Source organism: Rhinolophus ferrumequinum, chromosome 10 (assembly GCF_004115265.2).
Source record: "Rhinolophus ferrumequinum isolate MPI-CBG mRhiFer1 chromosome 10, mRhiFer1_v1.p, whole genome shotgun sequence".
Lineage (NCBI taxonomy): Eukaryota > Metazoa > Chordata > Mammalia > Chiroptera > Rhinolophidae > Rhinolophus > Rhinolophus ferrumequinum.
The window spans coordinates 8200287-8221483 of NC_046293.1; the positions used below are offsets into that span (position 1 = coordinate 8200287).

Consider the following 21197-nt stretch of genomic DNA (forward strand, 5'->3'; position numbering starts at 1 on the left):
AGCCTGCATTAACATCATACTGTCTCCCCAGCACCGGGCCACCAAGGCCTTGATACTTGAAAGCTGTGTTGAAGGAATGATGCATTCCACACGCCAGGCATCCTGCTCGGTGCTTCCACGTGGATTATCTTGTCTGAGCCTTCAGACCGCTCTATGAAGTAGGTGAAAATTTTTTTTACAACCGTTCGGAAGTACAGTAAACTGCACTTCTCAGTTTTGACCTATGTATATACACCCGTGAACCAGCAAAGATGACAAACATTTCCATCACTCCTAAAATTGTCTCATTCTCTTTGAAATCCCTCCCTCCCTCCAACTATAGATGTATCTCTAGTTTATAGGGGGAGGAAATCGAGGTACTGAGAGATTACCCTTCCTGGAGATTACCCTACCCAGCAAGTGACCACACCGGGATTTGAACCAAGGTGACCTGCCCCCAGTCTGCCTCTCGGCCACTGTGCCATGCTGCCCCCAAGGTAATGGCCGGAGGGTGGGTGCGTGTGGCTGTTTGGAAAGAAGTCCTCCTGGGAAGTCCTCCCTCCTCCACACCAGCCCTGTTCAGGTCCAAGACGACGATTTATGAGATGTTGGCGTGCTTGTCTCACTGACAGAGGGTGTGTGCATGTGTGAGGAACAGGCTGCCACCCCAGAAGGATGTTTGGTACAAAGGGCAGATGAGAGACATCGCAAGGGGACCAGATAAAGTGTCCGAAAGCCGGGAGAAGGGTGATGCAGTGAGCCTGTGGGTCCCGTGGTGGGTGCCGTGCTCTGCGGGTATGCGTGTGACTCTGTGACTGTGACCGTGTGACTGCTGAAGACAGGGACATAGCAGCTCCCAAAGCTGGGGGCGGAAGGTGTTAACTGTATGATTGCTGGCGTGGGTTGGGGGCCTTGGGCCTCAAACCTGGGCGCTGAGGGAGGTGGTACACTGTAGGATTATGATGGCCCCGTGAGGGTGCTGCAGGATTGCGGGGGTTTCTGTGACTCTGCAGTTCAACAAATTCAAATTCAGTCAACGCTGGCAGTGCCTGTTGTGTGCCAGGCAACCAGCTAGGAGGAGACGTGGACCCAGCTTTCAGCTGAATGGTACTGGCTGTGGGGTTTGTGTGATCACCTTGAGGCTGGCTTGGGGTTGGGTGCTTTCCACCCTTGCTGGTATTAAGTCCTCACAGTGACCCTATTTCACTTTGAGGCTAGACAGAGGAGCACAGAAAGGAAGTGACTTGCCCAAGGTGACCCAGTGCCAGGGCAGGATCTGAATCGAGCTGCAGAGCCTGAGTTCTTCTCCATCATGCCCGTGCCAGGGTGCAAATATCTGGTTCTGGAGGAGCCGGCTTGGACTCCTGGCCCAGGCCTTGGAGACGTCTTCCCCAACCACGTGGAGCCAGGCAACGGTCACTGTGCTGAGGGGCTCAGAGGCTGGTCGCCCCTAGCTTTCCTTTTCCAGGGGCCAAATTCCTGGACAGAGTGGCTGCTGGGTTCTCAGAGACCCCTAAACTCTCCATCCTCGTCTCAGGCCCTCCCGCGCTCCTGCCCCCACCCCCCTCCTGGTGCTGACTCTCGGCCAGAAGAGGAAAGGCTGTCTCCACCCACCTCTCTCGCGCGCACTCTCCCTTCTCATCTCATCTATAAAGGCCGAACAGCTGAAAGGGTAGGGACTTCTCCAGACGCCGTGCCTTCCTGAGCGCTCGAACCCCGCTGTCTCCGTGAGGGCTCTCCTCCGGCCGCCAGCGCCCATCTTTCATTCCCGAGACAGAGATATTTTGCACACACGCACACATACACACACGCGTAAAAAGAAAAAAAAAGCCCACCCCCCCGCCTCGTTGCAAAGAGAAAGCCGGAGCAGCCGCAGCTCGAAGCCCGCAGAGGACGCCCTGAGTAGCGAGCCGAGGGCAGAAGGATCTACGGACTCGCGCCGCATCCACCTGTCTGCCGTGCCGGGCCCAGCGCGCAGCGGGCACGCCGCGCGCGCGGAGCAGCCGTGCCCGCCGCCCGGGCCCCGCGCCAGGGCGCACACGCTCCGGCCCCCCCACCCGGCCCGGGCGGGAGTTTGCACCTCTCCCAGCCCGGGTACTCGGGCCGCCGCTGCAAATCCAACTTTGGGAAAAGTTTTCGGGGGGAGACTTTGGCTTTGAGGTGCCCACCTCTGCGCTTTCCGACTTCGGGGGCCTTTCCAGAAAATGTTGCAAAAAAGCTAAGCCGGCGGGCAGAGGAGAGCGCTTTTAGCCGGCGAGTGAAGACCAACGATCGACTGCCGTGTTCTTTTTCCTCTTGGAGGTTGGAGTCCCCTGGGCGCCCCCACACGGCTAGACGCCTCGGCGGGTTCGCGACGCAGCCCCCCGGCAGTGGATGCTCGCTCCGGCTCGGGATCCGCCCAGGTAGCGGCCTCGGACCCTGGTCCCGTACCCAGGCCCTTCCTAGTCCCCCAACGACGGAGCCGGGGCCGGGGGCGGCGGCGCCCAGGGGCCATGCGGGTGAGCCGCGGCGGCGGCTGCAGCGGCCTGAGTGCCTGATCGCCGCAGACCCCAGCCGAGCCCACCTCCCTCCCCAGCCCCCGCCCTCCACCCTGGCCGCGGGGGCGGCGCGCACCGTCCACGCGTCCGGGGCCCAGCGGGGCCGGGCCCGGAGTCGGCATGAATCGCTGCTGGGCGCTCTTCCTGTCTCTCTGCTGCTACCTGCGTCTGGTCAGCGCCGAGGTGAGTTGCGACAGCCGTGGGGCTGGTTCGCTTCATTCATTGTCCCCACCCCCATCCCTGTTGCCCCCTCCCCTCCCTGCAGTGAACTTTGGACCCTTGCAGCCCGTGGGCCTGGCGCCCGGCGCTAGGTGACCTCCGAGGGCTGAAACGGTAGGTCCGAGAGGTGCCAGGCTCTACAGGGAGGGGGCAGAGGTGGTTTTCTTTCCCAGGGGCGATCCCAGATCTCCGCGCCTTTAAGCGTCGGGGGAGGGTGTATGTAGTCTTATCCCCCACCTCCTCAGAAACCCCAGAATAAGCCCCTAACTGGCCTAAGGGAGAGGGGGTGGGGTGGTGCCGAGGGTGCAGAAGGCGGCGCGTCCTTCCAAGCCCACTTCAGTTCCAGCTTAGGTTCTGTCCGGGAACCGGCTTGCACGGTAGGTGCGAGCTCGCGCACTGGTGGCAGCCACGCCAACCTACGGCAGGGGTTTGCGTCCCACCCTGGCTCCCGCTCCAGCTCTTGCTTGCTCGGCCCCAGAGCGTGGTGCAGGAGCAGCTTGTGTCTTGGGCGCGGCGGGGTTACAGAGAGATAGGTTTCGGGAACTTGGGATTAGGGAGGAACGGGGGCTCTTAAGGAATCCAGCCCCGGGGCGGTGTGTGCCTGAGGCCCCGCCATACCTGCGCCCGCGCCCTGCGAAAGGAGGAAGCACCTCTCTTCCCCGTTTGTAGGGTACAGAGCGCGCCGCCTGGAAAAACGTAGCTGCAAGGGAGGTGGGGTATAAAAACGTCTGCGGGAGCTCTGGGGTCGGATCAGACCCCACCCCTCCCAGGCTCACGAAGCAGTGAGTTAGCAAGTCTACCCGGTGTCCAGGTGGGAAAGGGGGCGGGGCAGGGAGGAGGCGTGAGGTGAAGAGGCTCAGGGGCTGCGAGGAGCGCTACGCGCCTGGTCCCGTCCCGCCTCAGCTCGGCGGCCGCCGGGAGCCCGCACCGAGCCGGCTCCTGGGAGGGCCGGCCCCTCTCGGGCCTCCAACGAGGAGCAGGAAGGAGGCGGCGGCGGCGGCGAAGGGGTTAAGGTGAAGGGCTTCGAGGCCGCGGCCGGGCCTTGGGCCGCAGCCAGCGCAGGTTGTTTTGACCACGGAGGAGCCGTCTCCGTCTCCTTTTGTTCTCGGGGCTCCTCGAGGGCCGCCGGCCGTCCGCCCTGGGGCCCCGCCCTTCCGCGGCCGTCCCCCGTGGCCCGCACCCGGGAGGGAGGACGCGGGGATCAGCCTGGCTGCCTGCAGTCCCCTCCCGACGCCCCCTCCTCTCCTCCTGCTGATGCCCCCCGGGCCGCGGCCAGCTGTTGGGGCGGGGGGCGCCGGCCGGCCCCAGCTGCCGCCTCGCCGCGGGGCCTGGGGGCTGGGCCCTGTGCCAGGGCGTCCTGGGAACGGCGGCGCCCCAGCCGCTGCTCTCCGCAGCCCACCCCGCCCGGCCCCCCGACTCGCTCACTCACCCCACGCATGCACACTCTTGGCCGGAGGCGATGCTGCGCTCCGGCGGGCGGGCGCGCAGGGCGACGGGCACGCACTGGCGCGGCCGGGTCGCGCGCCCGCCGCCACGCCCGTGCACATGCGGGACACACGCGCGCGCACTACACACACACACGCATGGTCCCCGCACACACGGCTTGAGCACACGTGCGCGCACACCCACGCACGCACAGCCTAGCGCCAGGTGCCCACCCCCGCGCCACAGGTGGGCCCACGGTAGGCCCTGGAACCTCGTCAACTCTAGTGACTCTGTTTCCTTCTTGGGTGTTCTGAGGGAGGGGAAACAGGAACCCTCCCTCGGGTCCCTCTCCACAGCACCCATGGGTGTGTTTTTTTTTTTTTTTGGTCAGGTCAGTTCCACACCCTTTGCGCATTACCCTTCTATGATTGCTTTCTTTCAGCCACTCCCATGTGGCTGAAAATAGTGTCGATGTGCTTGGGGGGTACTGTTCAGAGCATTTCTCCCTTCAAGTAAGCCCTTCTTGAACCTTCAAGACTGGAGGACCCTGAGCTTCCGAGGGGGCTCCCACCCCCCACTGTTCTGTGCTCTTTGCTGATCCCAGCCAGCACGCTGCAGAGAGGCTGGGTGACAGCTGGATAAGGCTTTCCCGCCTGCCCTTACCATTCCCAGCTTCATCCAGCACCTCCTCCTCCTTTCCCACAACTCCCTGGGTGTGTGTTTGGGGGGTGAGCCTATGGCACAGAAACTGGTGCCTGTCTCCTCACTTTAATCACAGCATCCTTGGACACATGGCTCTCAGGAACCCACAGTTGTGTGGTGCTTTGCAGTTTACGAAGCACTTTCCTGCTAAGCCTTACTCTGAGTAAGCAAGCCTCAGGCAGCTCTTGGGGAAGAGACCTAAAGGGAAAACCTATCGACATGGGGACCAGTCCAGGAACGTGGACTTCAGGAGATCTTACTGGCAGAGGTGGCCTTGGGGCTGGCCACGTCTCAGGCCTGTGTGGCTGGGCCTCAGGTAGAGGGTAGAGGCCTCAGCAGCTGGGAAGGAGGGTTGGGACGGCTGAGGCAGGGCCTGGCAGGGGGTCAGCTGAGGCCTGTGAGGTTCCACCTCCATCAGCTGAACTGGCTTCAGGAGAGTGACTCCCACTGTCACGTGAGGCCTCCTGCCTTAGCACCCTTCTGCTGGGAAAGAGTGAAGGGGCACTACCGCCCTTCACCACCCAGCTTCCTTCTGGTTTGCTAATGCCTTAGGTGGTGGGAGACCAACTTGCTGGAATCTCCCAGCCCTAGACGTGTCTGCAAGGTTAAGATCAAACAGAATTTGGAGCTCTGGTGCAAAGCTAGGAACAGTGCGTGCATGCGCATGAGAGAGAGAGAGAGAGAGAGAGAGAGAGAGAGAGAGAGAGAGAGAGCCCTCTTCAGCAGGAGTGGTAAAGAGGTGTTTACCATGGGCCTCATAAATCTCTCAAAGTCTTCCCCCGCAACCCACCCGGTTGAAATGCCCCTTCTAGACAGCTATTTTCATTTTCTGGTTTATTTAGTTGTTTATTATCTGTTTTTTCTCACTGGAGTGTAAACTCCACTAGAGAGCTTCTGTCTTAGTCATCACCATCTCCCATGCTTAGAACAGTGCCTGGCCCATGGTGGATAATCTGTAAATATTTGTGGAAAGGACAGTGAATCCCGGGGGCGGGGAAGGGACCCGGTATGTGTCCATCACTTGGAAAGTGCTTTATAAACACAGCCTCATTTAGTCCTCAGCCCAGGGTAGCCTAGAATGGCCACACTGCTCTTCACCAGGCATCCTCATTCGAGCCCCCCCGGCCCCCCATCTTGAGAGACAAGCATATCTTTCTTTTCCATGTCTTGGGCTGCCAATATTGGACAGGACAGAGGGGAAGAAACAGAAGGAAAATCAGATCGCAAGGCTTCTGTGTATCTTGAGCGGGCCTGGGCCTCAGTTGCCGCCGCGTGAGAATATGAGAAGGTTGGATTAGCTCAGAGTTCCCCCAAGAACCGCAGAGTTACCGGGCCTCTCGAAAATGCAGAGCCCTGGGCCCTACCCACCTGATGCTGCGAGCTGGGGTGGGGTGTGATGGGGGGCAGTGATCGGGCTGCCAGGATTAGATTGCTGCACTGCCCCCCTCTCTTCCTGCTCTAACAGTTTTTCTGCTCAAGGGAGAGGTGGGGAGCCCAGTGGGAGGCTGGGCTCACATTAAGGAGGGGTGGGGGGAGGGGAGGGCCTCTGGAGCGCTAGGAAAGGGAAATGGTAGGTGGGAAAGGCTGGGTCTAAATGGCTTCTGTGGTCTGCCCAGAGGAGGCGTCTTCAAAGGGCTTGGCTTTGGCGTTGAATCTAAATTAGGCCTGAGACTCTCAGGCAGGCTGGCGCTTGGAGGTATGGTCGGTTTCTGCCTCTGCCAACCATAGACAACGCCCCTGGGTGCTGGGGCCAAGAGCGACGTCCTCTCTCAGCTGAACGGCGCACTGGGGAGTGTGTATCTGTGTGCAGAGTGTGTGTCTGTGTGCGCTGGGGCCCAGGTGGAGGGTGGGGTCCAAGCCCCTTTGATCTGCCAGCATGGTTGGGAGCAGGTAATTCACCTGGCCTCACGCTTCCTACCTTCTGCAGCTGGTGTTGGGGGTGGGGTGGGGTGGGGAAGAGACTGTTTGCCTTGGCTCCCAAGGCTGGCTGTGCCCCAGCTGCCTTCTCGCCACGCCCTCACCCTGCTAGGAACCCCAGGCCTGAGATCTGGGACAGTTTCCTCATAGTACCAAGCCTCCTTTCCTAGCTCTGAGGGGAGCTGCCCACCTAAGGAGTCTTCTAGAGCCTGCGCCCAGGAAAACCCTCACCCTGTGCTCACTGTCCCACGCTAAGAGGAGCCTTTGGCCCCAAGCAGGTGCCCAGGGGAGTCTGCCTCTAGGGCACTGCATCCTGAAGCTGACCACGAGCTGAATTTCCCCACCCTTCACCCGCCCTCTGGCCTGGAAGGGACCTGTCAGCCCACATTGCCCCACGCAGTGCCCGTGCCCCTGTGAGGCGAGGGTGCCATTTCCTGTGACCCAGCACAGGGGATAATGGTAAAGCCACACACGTTCCCTTGGGCAGGCAGCTCTCCGCCCACCCATTGTCATCCTGAAAAATGCCCTGCCCTGCTGGCCCGGCGGGGCATGTGCTGCTCCTGCTGCCCTCAAAGGAGCCACACTGAAGGGAAGCACAAAGAGCACTGTGAAGCTCATTTAGTTCCCATTGTTTGCTGGCTGCTCTACTAGGTGCAGTTAAGCTTCCCCATAACCCTGGGAGGTGTTATTAGCCCCATTTAAAAGATAAAGAAGCTGAGGTTTTTGGTTGTTAAAAGACTTACTCTAGCAATCCAGGTTTCCTTGGCAGCTGAAGCTCTACAGTTTCTCTGCCTCTCCACTGTTGACATTTGGGGCCAGACAGTTCTTGATTGTGGGGGAGGCTGTCCTGTGCATAGTAGGATGTTGAGCAGCATCCCTGGCCTCTACCTACTAGACACCAGTAGCAGGCCTCCAGTTGTGATAACCAAAAGTGCCTCCAGACCTGGCCAGTGTCCCCTGGGGGTCACTCACTCCCTGCTCTATGACCTCCACTGGGTGAAGAGTGGACCTGAACTGAAAACAGTCCATGAAAGAGGGAGGGGCCCGCTCTGCTCCTTACCAGTCGTGTTGACCTTTAGCCATTTACTTAATTTTTCTAAGCCTCAGCTTCCTCATTTGGAAGACAGGGATACAAACAGTGCCAGCCTCTTGATTGTATTTGATTGACAGTACAGCATTCAGCTCAGTGCCTGGCTCATAGTCAGCACTTTATGAGTTAGTTGTGGTATTATCAAACCCAGGGCCTCTTAGTGAGTTCTGGGCACCCAGTGGTCAAATTGCTAGAAGCACGTGCAGGAATGACCTCTCTGCTAAGAATAAAGTGGACTCTATAGGAAACAATTTGCATGTGTGGGGGGTGGTATGGGAGACTATCCCAGGTGGTCCTCCTGGTGGAGGAGGTGGGGGAATCATGCAGGAGAGAACCCCAGGGAGAAGGGGAGAGTCCTTCATGCATTTTACCAGTGTTTAGTGAGCACCTACTCTGTGCTTTCCCCCAGTCTCTGTCCTGGGCTCTTCCCCGTGCAGGCTGGGAGGGTGGGGTTCTGGGTTTGTTTCCATAAGACATCATCGTCTCTTTTGTATTATAGGCCGGGTCCAGGGTGTCCACTGGGCCCAGCTGGGATCTGCCTACTCTGCCATGGCTGGCAGCTGCAGCCAGCTCTCCAGTGGGAAGGAGGTCTTGGCATGAGTGTTACGTGCCATTTGGTACTGGGTCTTCAGTCCGCTCTCCTGAGAGGTTAATTGATTCATTATGCCACAAACAGCCTGGGAGACCTGGCTGGGCACCCCCACTTCGGCTTCCTCTGCTGCTGCCTCTCCTGCCAACCCCAGACAGAATTAGAATTAAAATCAAATCAAATGGCTACAACCCCCTCAGTTCACAGGTGATAGCCAGGACCCGAGAGGGGCAGCAACCAACCTGAGGTCACAGGCAGTTAGTAGCAGTGGATGGTGGACTCCAGCTCTCTGGATCACCAGGTCGGGGAGTGACAGAACCCCCTGGGGAAATGGACTGCCTTGATCTTAAGTAGAGATCAGCCACCTGCCTGTGGTTCTTGGGTTGGATCCTGTGACCACATTTGAAGACCACTAAAGGTGTGGTGTCTCTCCTGGTGTTGGAGATGAGGGAGGAAAGTGAGGGACAGCTAAGCCAACGTCCCTCCTCTTCTCACACATGCAGCCCCTGGCTCCCTGGCTGCACAGCTGTGGACCCTGAAGGAGAGACCCCAGCTCCCAGCCAAGCTTACTGCTACGCCCCAACCTTCCTTCCCTCAAACCTCCTGACAGCCCTGACACCTGCCAGGATGATAAGCTCCATGTCGAAATGAACAGCTCAGGGGTTTTAAGGAATTCATTTTAAAAGTGGTTATGCCACGTTCTGCCCTGGGTCCACTGGCGCCAAGGCCAACTTGGGTGGCCAGAGCTGGGCATGGTGGAACCCCTGGAGGAGGTATTCCCAGACACCACTATAAGTCACGGTAAGTGTCTAGGAAATGGAGCTTTGTGGGGAGGCTAGAAACTGATCAATCACTGGGCTCCTAGCAGAGCTTTTGGAGAGAGCCCTCTGGGGCTGGCCTCCTGGCGAGATGACCTCCCCTCCTCTGTCAGGCAGTGAGAGGCCTCTTCCCTCCCTTGGAGGCACCTGCTCTAGGCCTCCCAGAGCTCCAGTCCTTGGAGTGTTCAGTGAGCCAACGAGAGCAGGGGGTCCTCCCTTCTTAATCCAGGGAAACTGAGGCACCGAGTTGTTAGACCCAAGGTTAAACAGTGGTAAGTCAAGTCAGCTGACGCCCTCCCAGGGCTCCTCCCACGAGACCATGCCGTCCTGTGTGTTTGTGCACACACGTGTGTGTTTGCCTGGGAGTGAGTGCAGAGGTACAGCAGCATCTTATGCATTTTCTTTGCCCTGAGGCGCTGCGTGTCAGCTTTGTGTATCTCAGATTCTCATCTGCCCTCACTTCTTTCTCTAGACCTCTGGCTTCAGCCCCTTGGGTCTCCCTGGACAGGGGGGATGTGGCTGCGTCCTTCCTATCGGGCTGCTCTCATGTCATTGTGGGTCCTGTGGTTTCCCTGGAGGAAGCCCAGCTCCGAGTGGGGCCTGTTAAAGTGCTTATTAAGTTTCAAGTGTTTTTGGTAACAGGCCAGAGAGGCTCTAAAAATAGGGTTTGCCTGGGCACCGGGCATGGGTAAGCTTTCAGGTTTCCCGGCCGCATCTGAGGATTCCCTTCTGCCTCCTTTGAGTGAAAGACCAAATAGGTATCGTTAGTACCTGTGGCCTCCTGAGACCATCCAACTCTATAGGCATTTATTAAACACCTCGTGTCCAGGCTCTGCTGTCAGAAAGACTGGGGTTTGGATGCAGGTTCTGCTGATGATCGGCTGTAGGACTCGGACAAAGCGTGTTGCCTGTTTGAGCCTCTGTTTTCTTATCTCTGATAATTAGATCTCCCATGACAGACGCTGGCTGTCATCTGTCAGGTGTGGAGGAGAAGCATAAAGATTGTGGGGTTTCCCGGAACCTGTAGTGTGATGAGGGAGATGGATGTATACAATCAATCAGAGCAAACTGGGGGTCCTCTTTGGAGGCGAGGGATACAGCATCCTCTCTGGGTCTTCAAGGCTTCGGCAGATTCTGGCCCTTGGGCCTTTGTGTTCCTGGTTCTCAGGCCTGGAATCTACCTCCTGCCCACCCCTAGCTCGGCTGTCCACCTGTCCATGTCCAAGAGGCCCCGTGGGAACTTTCTGTAGGGGGTAGTGTCTGTTGGGGCGAAGAGGGCTGTGGCTGGAAAGTCCTTACTCCCAGCGTGTTTGCCTGGCAGGGGGACCCCATTCCTGAGGAACTCTATGAGATGCTGAGTGACCACTCGATCCGCTCCTTCGATGACCTCCAGCGCCTGCTGCACGGAGACTCCGTAGGTAAATTGAATCCTCGCCCAGGGCTCTGGCCCTCCACTGAGTCCTCGCGTGCCAGGGGGTGGGGAGTGGGTGCCGGGCAAGGGCCATCCTCTCTTTTGTGCCATCCAGAGACCTGTGGCTGCTGAGGGAGGACTTGGCCACACCTGTCTGGGGCAGGGCTGAGTAGGCGGACGGGCTGGTACCTAGGGTGTGAGGTGTGGCAGGAGAAGCATCCACATGTGGCTCTGGCTTGGGGTAGAGGGTGGGGCTGTGGGAGGGGAGGCAGGCAGGGAGAAGGTGCCCAGGGCATCTGCACCCTGAGTATCCAGGTGTGGACTCAGCCAGGGAGGGTGGTGCTGGAGGAGCCACCTCCCTGTCTCTCTGGCCAAAGGCCCGCTCTACAAGGTCTCCCGGGGACACCTGGCCGGGACCAGTGGGCAGCCCTGCCCGTGCCCAAGAGGGCACTCAGAGAATGGGCACGTGCTTGGTGGCACACACGTGGCAGGGCTGGCGGGCTGTGTCGGGAATGTATTTATAAACGCTGTCTTCAGAGCAAATTCCATTCTATTCTAACCTCTGGCCTGTTCCCTGGAGCCCTGGTCAGCACCCCCCTGCACCCCCAGCTCCCCTTCCCTCTGGGGTTTTGTCTCTTTGTCACTTTGTAATCCTTGCCCAGACTGCTATCTACGGGGGACAGCATTTCCTGCCTTTGTTTCCTCTCCCAGTTGGGCCCCTGGCTCCCTCTCAAAAGCATTCCCCGGGCCCTTTCAAACCCGCCTAGGCCGGGGGCTGATGATGCAGGCAGGAGGGGGCCCCAGCTGGGCCCACCTATTGTTCACCAGGCCCCCCACCCGATGTCTCCCACACCCCCACCCCATGCCCGACTGGCCAGCCCTGGCCAACACAATGGGGCAACTTCCAAATTTAGCTTTTCTGCTGTTTCTTTCCAAGGTCCTTCGCCCCCACCCTCATATTGCCCCTCCACACCCCGGGTGGGGGTCGGGTCGGAGAAGACGAGGTTTTCAATAGCAGGCCTGTTTCGAGGCAACCATGTGGCTATTTTTTCCTAATCAACTTAACCTTTCCACAAAGCACATCTTTTCCCCATCTCCTCCCAACCAGGGACATTCCAGAAATGGCAGAGAGAAAGGAATGGAGCCAGAGGGACAGACAGACACACTGTTCGTGGGACAATAGGCTAGACGGAAGTGCATCAGTTTTAGGAAAGTCTGCTCTAAACAGGGCCCCTTGGGAGCCCACAGGGACGAGCAATAGTTTTGTCATGGGCAGTGGCAGTGGGATGGGGAGACAGTGTGACCCTGAGATGCTGTGTGGAGGGGGACAGAGCTTGTCCCCGACACCCTTCAGTGTATTTGCTGGCTTTCAGCCATCAGAGAGCTAGAAGAGTCTGCCCACCATTCAACGTCAAGCTCAAAGTTCCCCTGTCCAGCCCTCACTTTCCGCAGCCGGCTTCCGGCTGCCTCTACCCAGAGGGATGTCTCCAAGGAGTGCTGATGGTGCTGAGATGAGGGCCTCCAGGCTAGAGAAGGGAGCTGTAGTTGTGACCTTAGGAATAAATGTACAGCTTAGGGCAGGCATGGGGCAAAAGGTCAGAGGGAGAGAGACAGAAACACAATGAGGGACTGGGAGATGGAGAGAGACCAAGACCTAGAAGGACGCTGGGTGAGGGCTCCCCTATCCCAGCAGTTCCAGCTCCCTACCTCTCTCTGCCTTTAGTCCCCACCCCACCCCACCCCACCCCTCTCCTTCCCACCCTCTCTCCCGCCCAACTGAACCATTGTCAGGGGCTCCACAGGGGCTGTGTCCAGGGCATGCTGGTCCCCCCTGGGGACTATGGGAATTTCTCCATTCAGCACTTCCTATGGGAACGCTGGGTGGAGGGGCACTGGAAAGTGGCCTCAGAGCTCTGGGTCCTTGCCCTGCCCTGGAGGCCGAGGAGGGTTCGCTTACAGTAGCAAAAGGGAACGGTTATTTTTAACTCCATTGACATGGGTTCTGTCCAAAAATGTGGCTGAAGAGCCCAGAGTGGGGCTGAAGGCCCTCCGAGGGTACAGTCTGGGCCCCATCACCTCCTGAACCCCATGGCCACCCTGGGGTTTGCCTGGAGGGCGCCTCCTCAGAGGCAGGGAGCCAGAAGGGGAGTATGTTCTCTGGAGTGGGGTCCCAGTGAGGGGCAAGAGGCAATCCTTCCGTCTGTCCCAGAGCCCCCACTGGAGTCCCCAGCCCGTGGTATGACCAGCCAGCACTTGTCACAGTGCTTCTGACTGTGCCTTCTCTTGCAGATGAAGACGGGGCTGAGTTGGACCTGAATTTGACTCAGTCCCATTCTGGAGGCAAGCTGGAGAGCTTATCCCGAGGGAGAAGGAGCCTAGGTAAGAATGAGGGTGCAAACGGGGGCCCCTCAAAGGTGGGGGCCAGGGAAGAAGAACTGAGCACACAGCCTGCCGGAGGCTGTGAGGGTGGGCCCTGTTTGTCCCACACTTAGAAATGAGTTGAGCCAAGAAAGAATAACATCCTTAAACACCCGATACTGAGTTGTCATCATGCCCCACCCCTAACACATTCTGTTTCCTAAATATAGTCTTTTAAGTTCATTTGGTCATTACTTCGACCCTAGAGATAGACATTATTAACCCTATTTTATAAAATTGGAGACTGGAGCCCAGAGAAGGGAAAGAAGTGGCTGTGGTGACACAGCTAGCATGTGGTACGGCTGGGATCCCAATAGCTCTTCTCAGTGCCGCCTGCTGTGTGTCTCTGCTGTGGCTAAGGGCTGTGGCCTGGGACAGCAGGCATGGAGCAAGCCTGGGACCTGCCTCCTGCTGTACTGCAGAAACCAAAAGGAGAATGTAGATCAGGGAAGGCAAGTGCCCACTCCACGCCCCTCTTCCTCTGTGCCCACCTGCAGTCCCCAAAACACTGTAGACAGTGGCTGGGGGGCCTCCAGGTAAGAGTCAGTGGCCTGAGTTCCACTCTTTGCTCTGTGAATTTGGGCATCTAATTTAGCTCTTGGAGACTCGGTTTTTCTATGTGTGAATAATGACAAACCCCAGCTTTGCCTGTCCGCTTGCTGTAGGCCAGGCTTCACTCACCTCACTCCTTAGGTCTGCAAGTGCCATGTAGGCACTGTTATTATCCCATTTCATAGATGAGGAAACAGTGGCTTCGAAAGAAGCAACGATGTCAGGATAGATTACAGTGTAAAACGAGCAAGTAAAGTGTTTACAAGATAATAGTTAGGGCCACATGTCAGACAATCCCCCAAAGGTGTGAAATCAGGGTGAAATGGATGGGGGCTGGCGGAAGGAAACTGGCATTTACAACATGCAGCAGCCTCTGAATTACCTCACTTGATCCTGACAGTGGTTCTTGGGTGTAGACCTCATCACCCCCACTTGCACAGGGGGAAACAGATTCAGAACCCATCAGCGACCTGCCCAAATACCATGGCTGATAACAGCCAGTACTTAAAACCTCCCCTGACGTGGAAGGAAGAGGGAATCGGCCAACCGTTTTGGAGGTGCTCCACTTCCTGCCGGCTAGGGGCCCTGAGCAGCCCTCCACCCCACTCCTGACGGAGTTCCCTCTCCCTTCAGATTCCCAGCCGGTCGCCGAGCCAGCCATGATCGCGGAGTGTAAAACGCGCACTGAGGTGTTTGAGATCTCCCGGCGCCTGGTTGACCGCACCAACGCCAACTTCCTGGTGTGGCCGCCCTGCGTGGAGGTGCAGCGCTGCTCCGGCTGCTGCAACAATCGCAACGTGCAGTGCCGCCCCACCCAGGTGCAGCTGCGACATGTCCAGGTGTGCAGGCCCCACGTCCCCTCCTGGGCTGGCCCAGCTGAGAGCAGGGGCTGCCCCTCTGGGGCTGGCACTCACGGACCAGGCTCTTGAATGCGTCAAAAGGCATTCCTGGCAGGGTGTGGGCTCAGTCCAGAGAAGGCGCTCTCAGGAAGCTCTCCGGACAGGTGTGCGGAGGCTGCCCAAGAATCCTCTATGGCCTCCCAAGCCACTGTGACAAAAAGTCACAGGCAGACCTCCAGACAGGCTGGGTATGGGACATTAAGTAAAAGGCATTGCCTCATTCTTTACAGGGATAAAATCCCAAAATGTCTCTTGAAGAGACATGTCTACAAACATATTGGACCCTCAGGATGTTCTGGGTAGCTGCTCAGATCCCCCCAAAGCTCTCCCGTTCTGGCCTGTCAGTTTTCTTTATTCTGCAGAGAGAAAGGCTCCCCGGCGTCTGTAACACCTGCTCTTCTCCCTTTGACAAACCGTGTCTTTCATAAGGAGGTGTAGAGACCCTCTAGGCTACAGACACTGCAAGAGCTGGGGCAGCCCCTAGCACAGAGTCAGAATGCTGCATCCTGCCTCTTTTCTGGAAACATTGGGTACACACTCTGACTCAAGGGAAATTTTAGAGTGGAGGCTGTCCTGGGGAGCTCCTGATCTCATGGCAGGCAGGGCAGGATCAGAGAAGCCTCAGCTGTCTTCTGATTCATGTGGAAAGTTTTCTGTACCCCTCGGGCCAGCCTCACCCACACACCTCTACTGAGCCGAGGTGCTGGGTGGTAGGCACCCCGAGGGCCAGCGCTGGCTGCTGAGCCCCGCTTTTGTTGAATGATCTGGTGACTTCACCACGCCCCCTCCCCTGCGGTCAGCTGTGGCCCTTCCTCTTGCCCACCTTCCATCCCAGGGCTGGGCCCTGAGCCCGAGATTACGAGTGTCACTCTCCACCCCACCTCCCACTGCCATGGTATCTCCTGTCCCCAATGCTTCCAGCTCTATGGATGGACACCTGACAGCTGACCTCCCCCTTCCCGCCTCCCTCCTGGATAAAGCCTCCCCTCACTTCCTTCCAGACAACCATCTCCCGCCTCTGCCACAGCCCCTGACCTTGGCTGGCGCTCCAGGAATGAGGACACCACAGGCTCCATGCTCCACCCGGAAATGCCTTTCTCCCTCTCTGAGAGCACCGAGGGGGGCTGTGGCCAAGCTGGAGGCCAGGTCGGGAGGGCTTGTTTTGATGGAAAAGCTACAAGAAGGGCAGAGGGCAAGGTCCTGCTATTGTTTTGGCCGCAGTGTCTGCACTGCTGCTCTTCAGGCTTTCGAGGAAAGATTCCCCACAGAGGACGCTGGGGTGGGAAGAGAAGGCAGGCAGCTACCTCAGCCCCTGCCCAAGTGGTCTTACAGAGGCACTTGGGTGGTTCTGTCCTCCAGGTGAGGAAGATCGAGATTGTACGGAAGAAGCCAAGCTTTAAGAAGGCCACAGTGACCCTGGAGGACCACCTGGCGTGCAAGTGTGAGACGGTAGTGGCTGCACGACCTGTGACCCGAAGCCCAGGGAGTTCCCAGGAGCAGCGAGGTAACCTTCAGTCCAGGGTTGGCCTCTGATTGCTCAGCCTGGCCAGCCCCTTCTCCTGTGGCAGCTGCCGGGTGGGGGGAAATTGGATTAGGCATGCGCCCCACCCCCCACTCCTGGTTAAATTCATCTGAAGCTTTCCATCTCACAGAACAATCCAGATTCATCCCCCCGACTGCAAGGCCCTATATGAGGATGTAGCCCCCAGTTGGCCCTTTGGTCTTGCTGCCAACCAATCCCCCCTCACTGTGACACCCCAGCCAGCCTGGCCTTTTTGAATGGCCAGCTACATTTCTGCCTCAGGGCCTTTGCACATGCCACTCTGTCTGAAACTCACTTCTCTCAGCTCTTCACAAGCCTACTCCTTCTCTTCATTTGGATCTTAGCTCAGAAGTCATCTCCTCCTAGAAGTCTGCCCTGACCACCCTGTCCAGAGTAGCCCCCATCCCAGATTTGCTACCCCTACTCAGTTGAAGGAATACATGAAATGGGGAGGAACCAGGGCCTGGACAAGAGAAGACCTCACGTACATTGTCTTCAGATTTTTGACAACTTGTTCTAGGGATGAGAAATCAAACTAATTCCTGTGGCCTTGAGGGGGAATTAGGATGAGTGGGGCAAAGCTACCAGAGAGATGTTTAACTCCATAAACCCGTCAGGGCTCTGAGTTGGAATTGTCTGCCTTTTGATATAGTGAGTTCCCTGTCACTAGAAGTGTGTAAGTAAAGGCTGGGCAGCAGGATTGTGACGGACAAGTTTCAAGCATCCGATGGATAAGTGGAACCAGAGTTCCATTCCTATCCTAGTGAGCCCCACTTTTGCTGAATGCTCTGGTGACTTTGCTATGCCCATTCACTGAAATTTTACAAATTCATAATTTTAGGGGCATAGTTTGACTTAAAGACTTGAAAAGGACCCCCCCCCCAAAAAAAAAAATCTGGTTTAATTGCCTCCTCCACATTTTATAGATGAGGTGCCTGACGCCCAGAGAAGCTGAGGTCTCTCCAGAAGTCACACAGTCAATCCCAGATCTTGTAACATCTAGTTCTGGGTTCTTCAGACTGTATCCTGCTGCCTTTTCTCCTTCAAATGTTTGTAGTAAGGATCAAATGAGAATCATTAAAATAATGTGATTAGATGCGCATAAAAAAAGTCACTCAAGTGACTGTTTTGATTTTCAGTAACTTTCTATTGCTGGGGGACAGAACGGTCTCACCGTCATTTCTTATTAACAGGCCTCTGGAAGTCAGGGCCATCTCTCAGTCAGGTCCTGTTCTCAGAGCTGAGCTGAGGCCTGCATGTCCTGGGAAGGCTGATAATTTGACAGCTTCAAACTGACGTGTTGTAAATTATTTATAGAGTTAACATGGAGGACGATTTTTCTAGTTAGGAAAAATTATATTTTCTTCATGTTTAGAATGGGGTTGTTTTACATGCATTTTTTTTCACATGATTTTCCAAACCAGTTTCTTGGGAGGCACGTTAAACCAATTAGTATGTAGATATGTCTTGCTATTTAGTTGTAGATTTGGCCCCGTGTGAGGGGTACTTCTGGCAGCTGTACACTGTCCTGGCCGGGCCACGGCTTGGTGGTGTGGCCTGTGTGATGTGGTGATCAGAACCCTGGGCTAAAATTTCTGCTCTGTCACTTGTGAGTTGTACGACAACCTTGAGCTGGCTCGGGCTTTGCCAGTCCAGTGTCCTGCTGGTGGCCTGGTCTCTGGATCAGAAACTCCAGGCCCTCAATGGTTCTTCTGGGTACAAAGGTCCCAAGTCCCTGAATTGCAGAGATAGGGTAACTACTTTATGGGAGCTTGTGTCTGCAAGGTGGGAGGTCAGGTGTTTAACCCAAAGAGTGGGGTGGGCCTTGAGCTTGGCAGAGAAAGCTTTCATTTTCTACTTGGGGGCCCAGGAGGAAGAGAGATGTAAGCGCAAACCTTGACCTAGGCTTACAGGCATTGTGACTGACAGCAGAGGGGTTGATTGACAGTTTGGACTCGGGACAGGTCCCTGGGTTCAAATCCCAGTCTCTTTGCCTCAGTTTTCTCACCTGTTGTATAAAGGTATTTGTACCCACATTGAGGATAAATGAGCTTAGAATATTGTCAGGTGCTCGCTAAGGGTTTCTGGCTATTTTCATATACTATCTCCTAATCCTAGGAGGCCAGGGCTGCTGGCATCTCCATTTTAGAGATGTGGAAATTGAGGCACAGGGAGTTTATATGACTTGCCCAAACCACATGACTAACACGTGGGAGAGCCCAGATTTGAACCCAGGTGGTCTGGCCCACCATCTGAGCTCTGGACTGCCCCATTGTGCCGTTACTCTAAGTGGCGAGGGTAAGGCAGACGTCAGGCGCAACTGATGGAAAGGCCCAGCTCTGTGGTGGCATATCTGGTTGTGGCCCAAAGCCCAGTGGCTCACTCATTACAAGACTGCAAGGGGCTGACAGGTTGGTGGGAGGAAAATCTCAATGGGTGAAGCTGAGGACACGAAAGGGAAGTTTATAAGAGCAGCTGCCATTTGCCAATCACAACTTAGTCTGTACTTAGTGGCAGAGACAACAGCCATTTCCTTCTTTACTAGGTCTGTGGGCGGATGGGGCTCAGCTGGGTGGTTCTACTGCTGTCTCTCATAGTTTCGGTCAGTCATCTGGAGGCCACACTGGGACAGCTGGGCCTTTGTCATTCAGGGCCTCTCTTTTCCATATGGTCTCCCCAGCAGGGTAACCAGACTTCTTATGTGGCGGCACAGGGCTCCACAAAGTGCAAAGGTGGGACCTACCAGGCCTTTTTAGGCTTATGCCTGGACCTGGCACAGCACTGCTCTGCCTCCTTTTATTGTTTAACAGATAGATAGGGAAACTGAGGCATGGAGTGGTTTAGTAATTGTTCCCAAGGCATGTACTGCTGGTGAGCGATGTAGTTGGGATTCAAGCCCAGGAGGTCTGGCCCCTTCCCTCAGCGCAGAGGCTCTGGGGAGGCGTGTGTCAGGCCTTGGTTGAGAGGAATAGACACTCCCACCCACCCACCAGTGGTTCTGCCTGCTGACAAGTCCTTTCTTTCTCTTGAGCAGCTAAGACACCCCAAACTCGAGTGACCATTCGGACTGTGCGAGTCCGCCGGCCCCCCAAGGGGAAGCACAGGAAGTTCAAGCACACACATGACAAGATGGCACTGAAGGAGACCCTTGGAGCCTAGGGGCATCTGCAAGAGAGTGCGGGCAGGTGAGGGCCGGGAGGGGGAACTGCGGCCCACGACCCTGTTTCCTTCTCCTTGGCCTGTGTTTTGGGCTGTGGAAGGGGTTGGGGGAGAAGCATTTTCCCATAGGCCCTAAGCTTTGATCCCTGCTGCCCAGTTATCAGCTGAGTTTTTCCATTGCGCATGGGGCGGGGGCGGGGAGGGGGGCTTTGGAGACCCCAGCCCAGCTGTGTCCCCGCATGCCCTCAAAAAACCAGTGGTCAGCCCTGAGTGCTGCTGAAAATCAGCGATGACTGGTCCACTCCAGCTCTTTGTCCCTGGCAAGAGGGGCTTGTGAGCGTGGCATGGAGTTCCTAGGCTGCTTCTGACCCCGTGTCCCTCTGCTTACCTTACAGGGTTATTTAATATGGTATTTGCTGTATTGCCCCCATGGGGTCCTTGGAGTGATAATATTGTTCCCCTCGTCCGTCTGTCTCGATGCCTGATTCGGACGGCCAATGGTGCTTCCCCGCCCCTCCACGCGTCCGTCCACCCCTCTGCCAGTGGGTCTCCCCTCAGTGGCCTCCAGCATCTTGCCCGGAAACTTGAGAAGGAAACAAAAGACCTGGATTCCATCGAGGTCTTCCTCCTTCAACCCCAAACATCTGGGACAGGGGTACAAGAGAGACTGATGGGGGAAGGGGCTCCCTTCCCCAGCACCTGGCCCAGGCCACATCTGAGCGCTGTGGACTGGCCCAAGGAAACCTGCATATGGCCCTGAGGACCTCTCTGCATGGCCTGCCTGGTTCCTGGACTTCCAGCCAGCTCTGGCGGGAACACCCCCAGGCAGGCCAGGATCCTTCCTACCCCTGTGGCCTAGACCAGGTGGGGGAGCACAGACTGGAGAAAACCCCCTCTCACCGTGCCCAGGCCCAGTCACCTCTCCTTGGTCACCTCTGCTCAGTGGCTTCCTTTCATTTTACACGTATGAAATATTTGAAGAGGTGGACTCCTGCAGGCGAGTGTGGCCCGAGTGCCAAGCAGCCAAGTGCCCTCTCAGATGGGTTAGAGATGAAGGTTGCTCTGGAGGTGGGTATAGATGGTGACCTGGGCATCTGCTGTCTCTTCCCCCTCCCCCCTTTCACTTCCTCCTCTGTTTCATCTCTCTACCTCCACCCTGCAACTTTCTCTCGTCCTGGCCCTTCAGTCTGCTCCAACAAAGGGAGCTCCTCTTATCGAGGCTCCAAATGACCCCCGTCACTGCTTCCTAGGGCAGAAGACCAGGGGCCAGGGCAGCAGGGGGCCTGTCCATTATATCCCAGCCCGGCCAAGACTGCTGTGTAAGGTTGTGCAGGTTGTGCACTGCACAGGGCACTGCCTGTGGGGATCACCGATCACATCATAGACATGGCCAATTTGTATATTTATTATGACGATTTTCTGGTGGGTGGAGGTAAAGTGTCTTGAGGAAAGGGATCCTTTTCCTCATTGACACAAAGGCTCTGTGTGGACTGGCTGTGCCTCTGACCCAGCTGGTGGCTTGGAGTGGTCAGATAGGAGTGAGCTCATGGTAGGGAGGTGGGCAGGCAGCATATGTCCATCTGTCCTCTATTTCCCCAAGTCCTCAGCTCTAGCAGGTGTGAAAGACCCGGAGGTCTCCAACGGAGGGGGCAGCCCTTGTGCCCCACGTACACTTCCCCATCTTAGATGCTTTTGAGTTCCACCTCTGGTGGCTCCTTCCAGGAAACCAGCTCCTGGGCTGGGAGTGGGAAAGAAAGGGAAAAGATCCCCAGGACCCCCTAGGGGCGGGCTCTGAGCTCCCACCTCTCTTGTCACCTTCCACTGACATTTTCCCCTCCCCCTCTCCAAAATCTGCTTCCTTCAGTTTGTAAAGTCGGTGATTATATTTTTGGGGGCTTTCCTTTTATTTTTTAAATGTAAAATTTATTTATATTCCGTA

General features: G+C 56.7%; 1 protein-coding gene across 1 annotated transcript; it reads left to right on the forward strand.

The window, feature by feature from the left end:
* Positions 1-1547: 1547 nt before the first annotated feature.
* PDGFB (platelet derived growth factor subunit B) lies at positions 1548-19843 on the forward strand. Its single transcript, XM_033118024.1, has 7 exons — positions 1548-2699; positions 10598-10694; positions 12977-13066; positions 14291-14496; positions 15916-16060; positions 19134-19284; positions 19654-19843. Exons 1-6 carry the CDS (start codon positions 2637-2639, stop codon positions 19256-19258), a joined length of 726 nt encoding a protein of 241 aa, XP_032973915.1. The 5' UTR covers positions 1548-2636; the 3' UTR covers positions 19259-19284; positions 19654-19843.
* The last annotated feature ends 1354 nt before the right edge of the window (positions 19844-21197 follow it).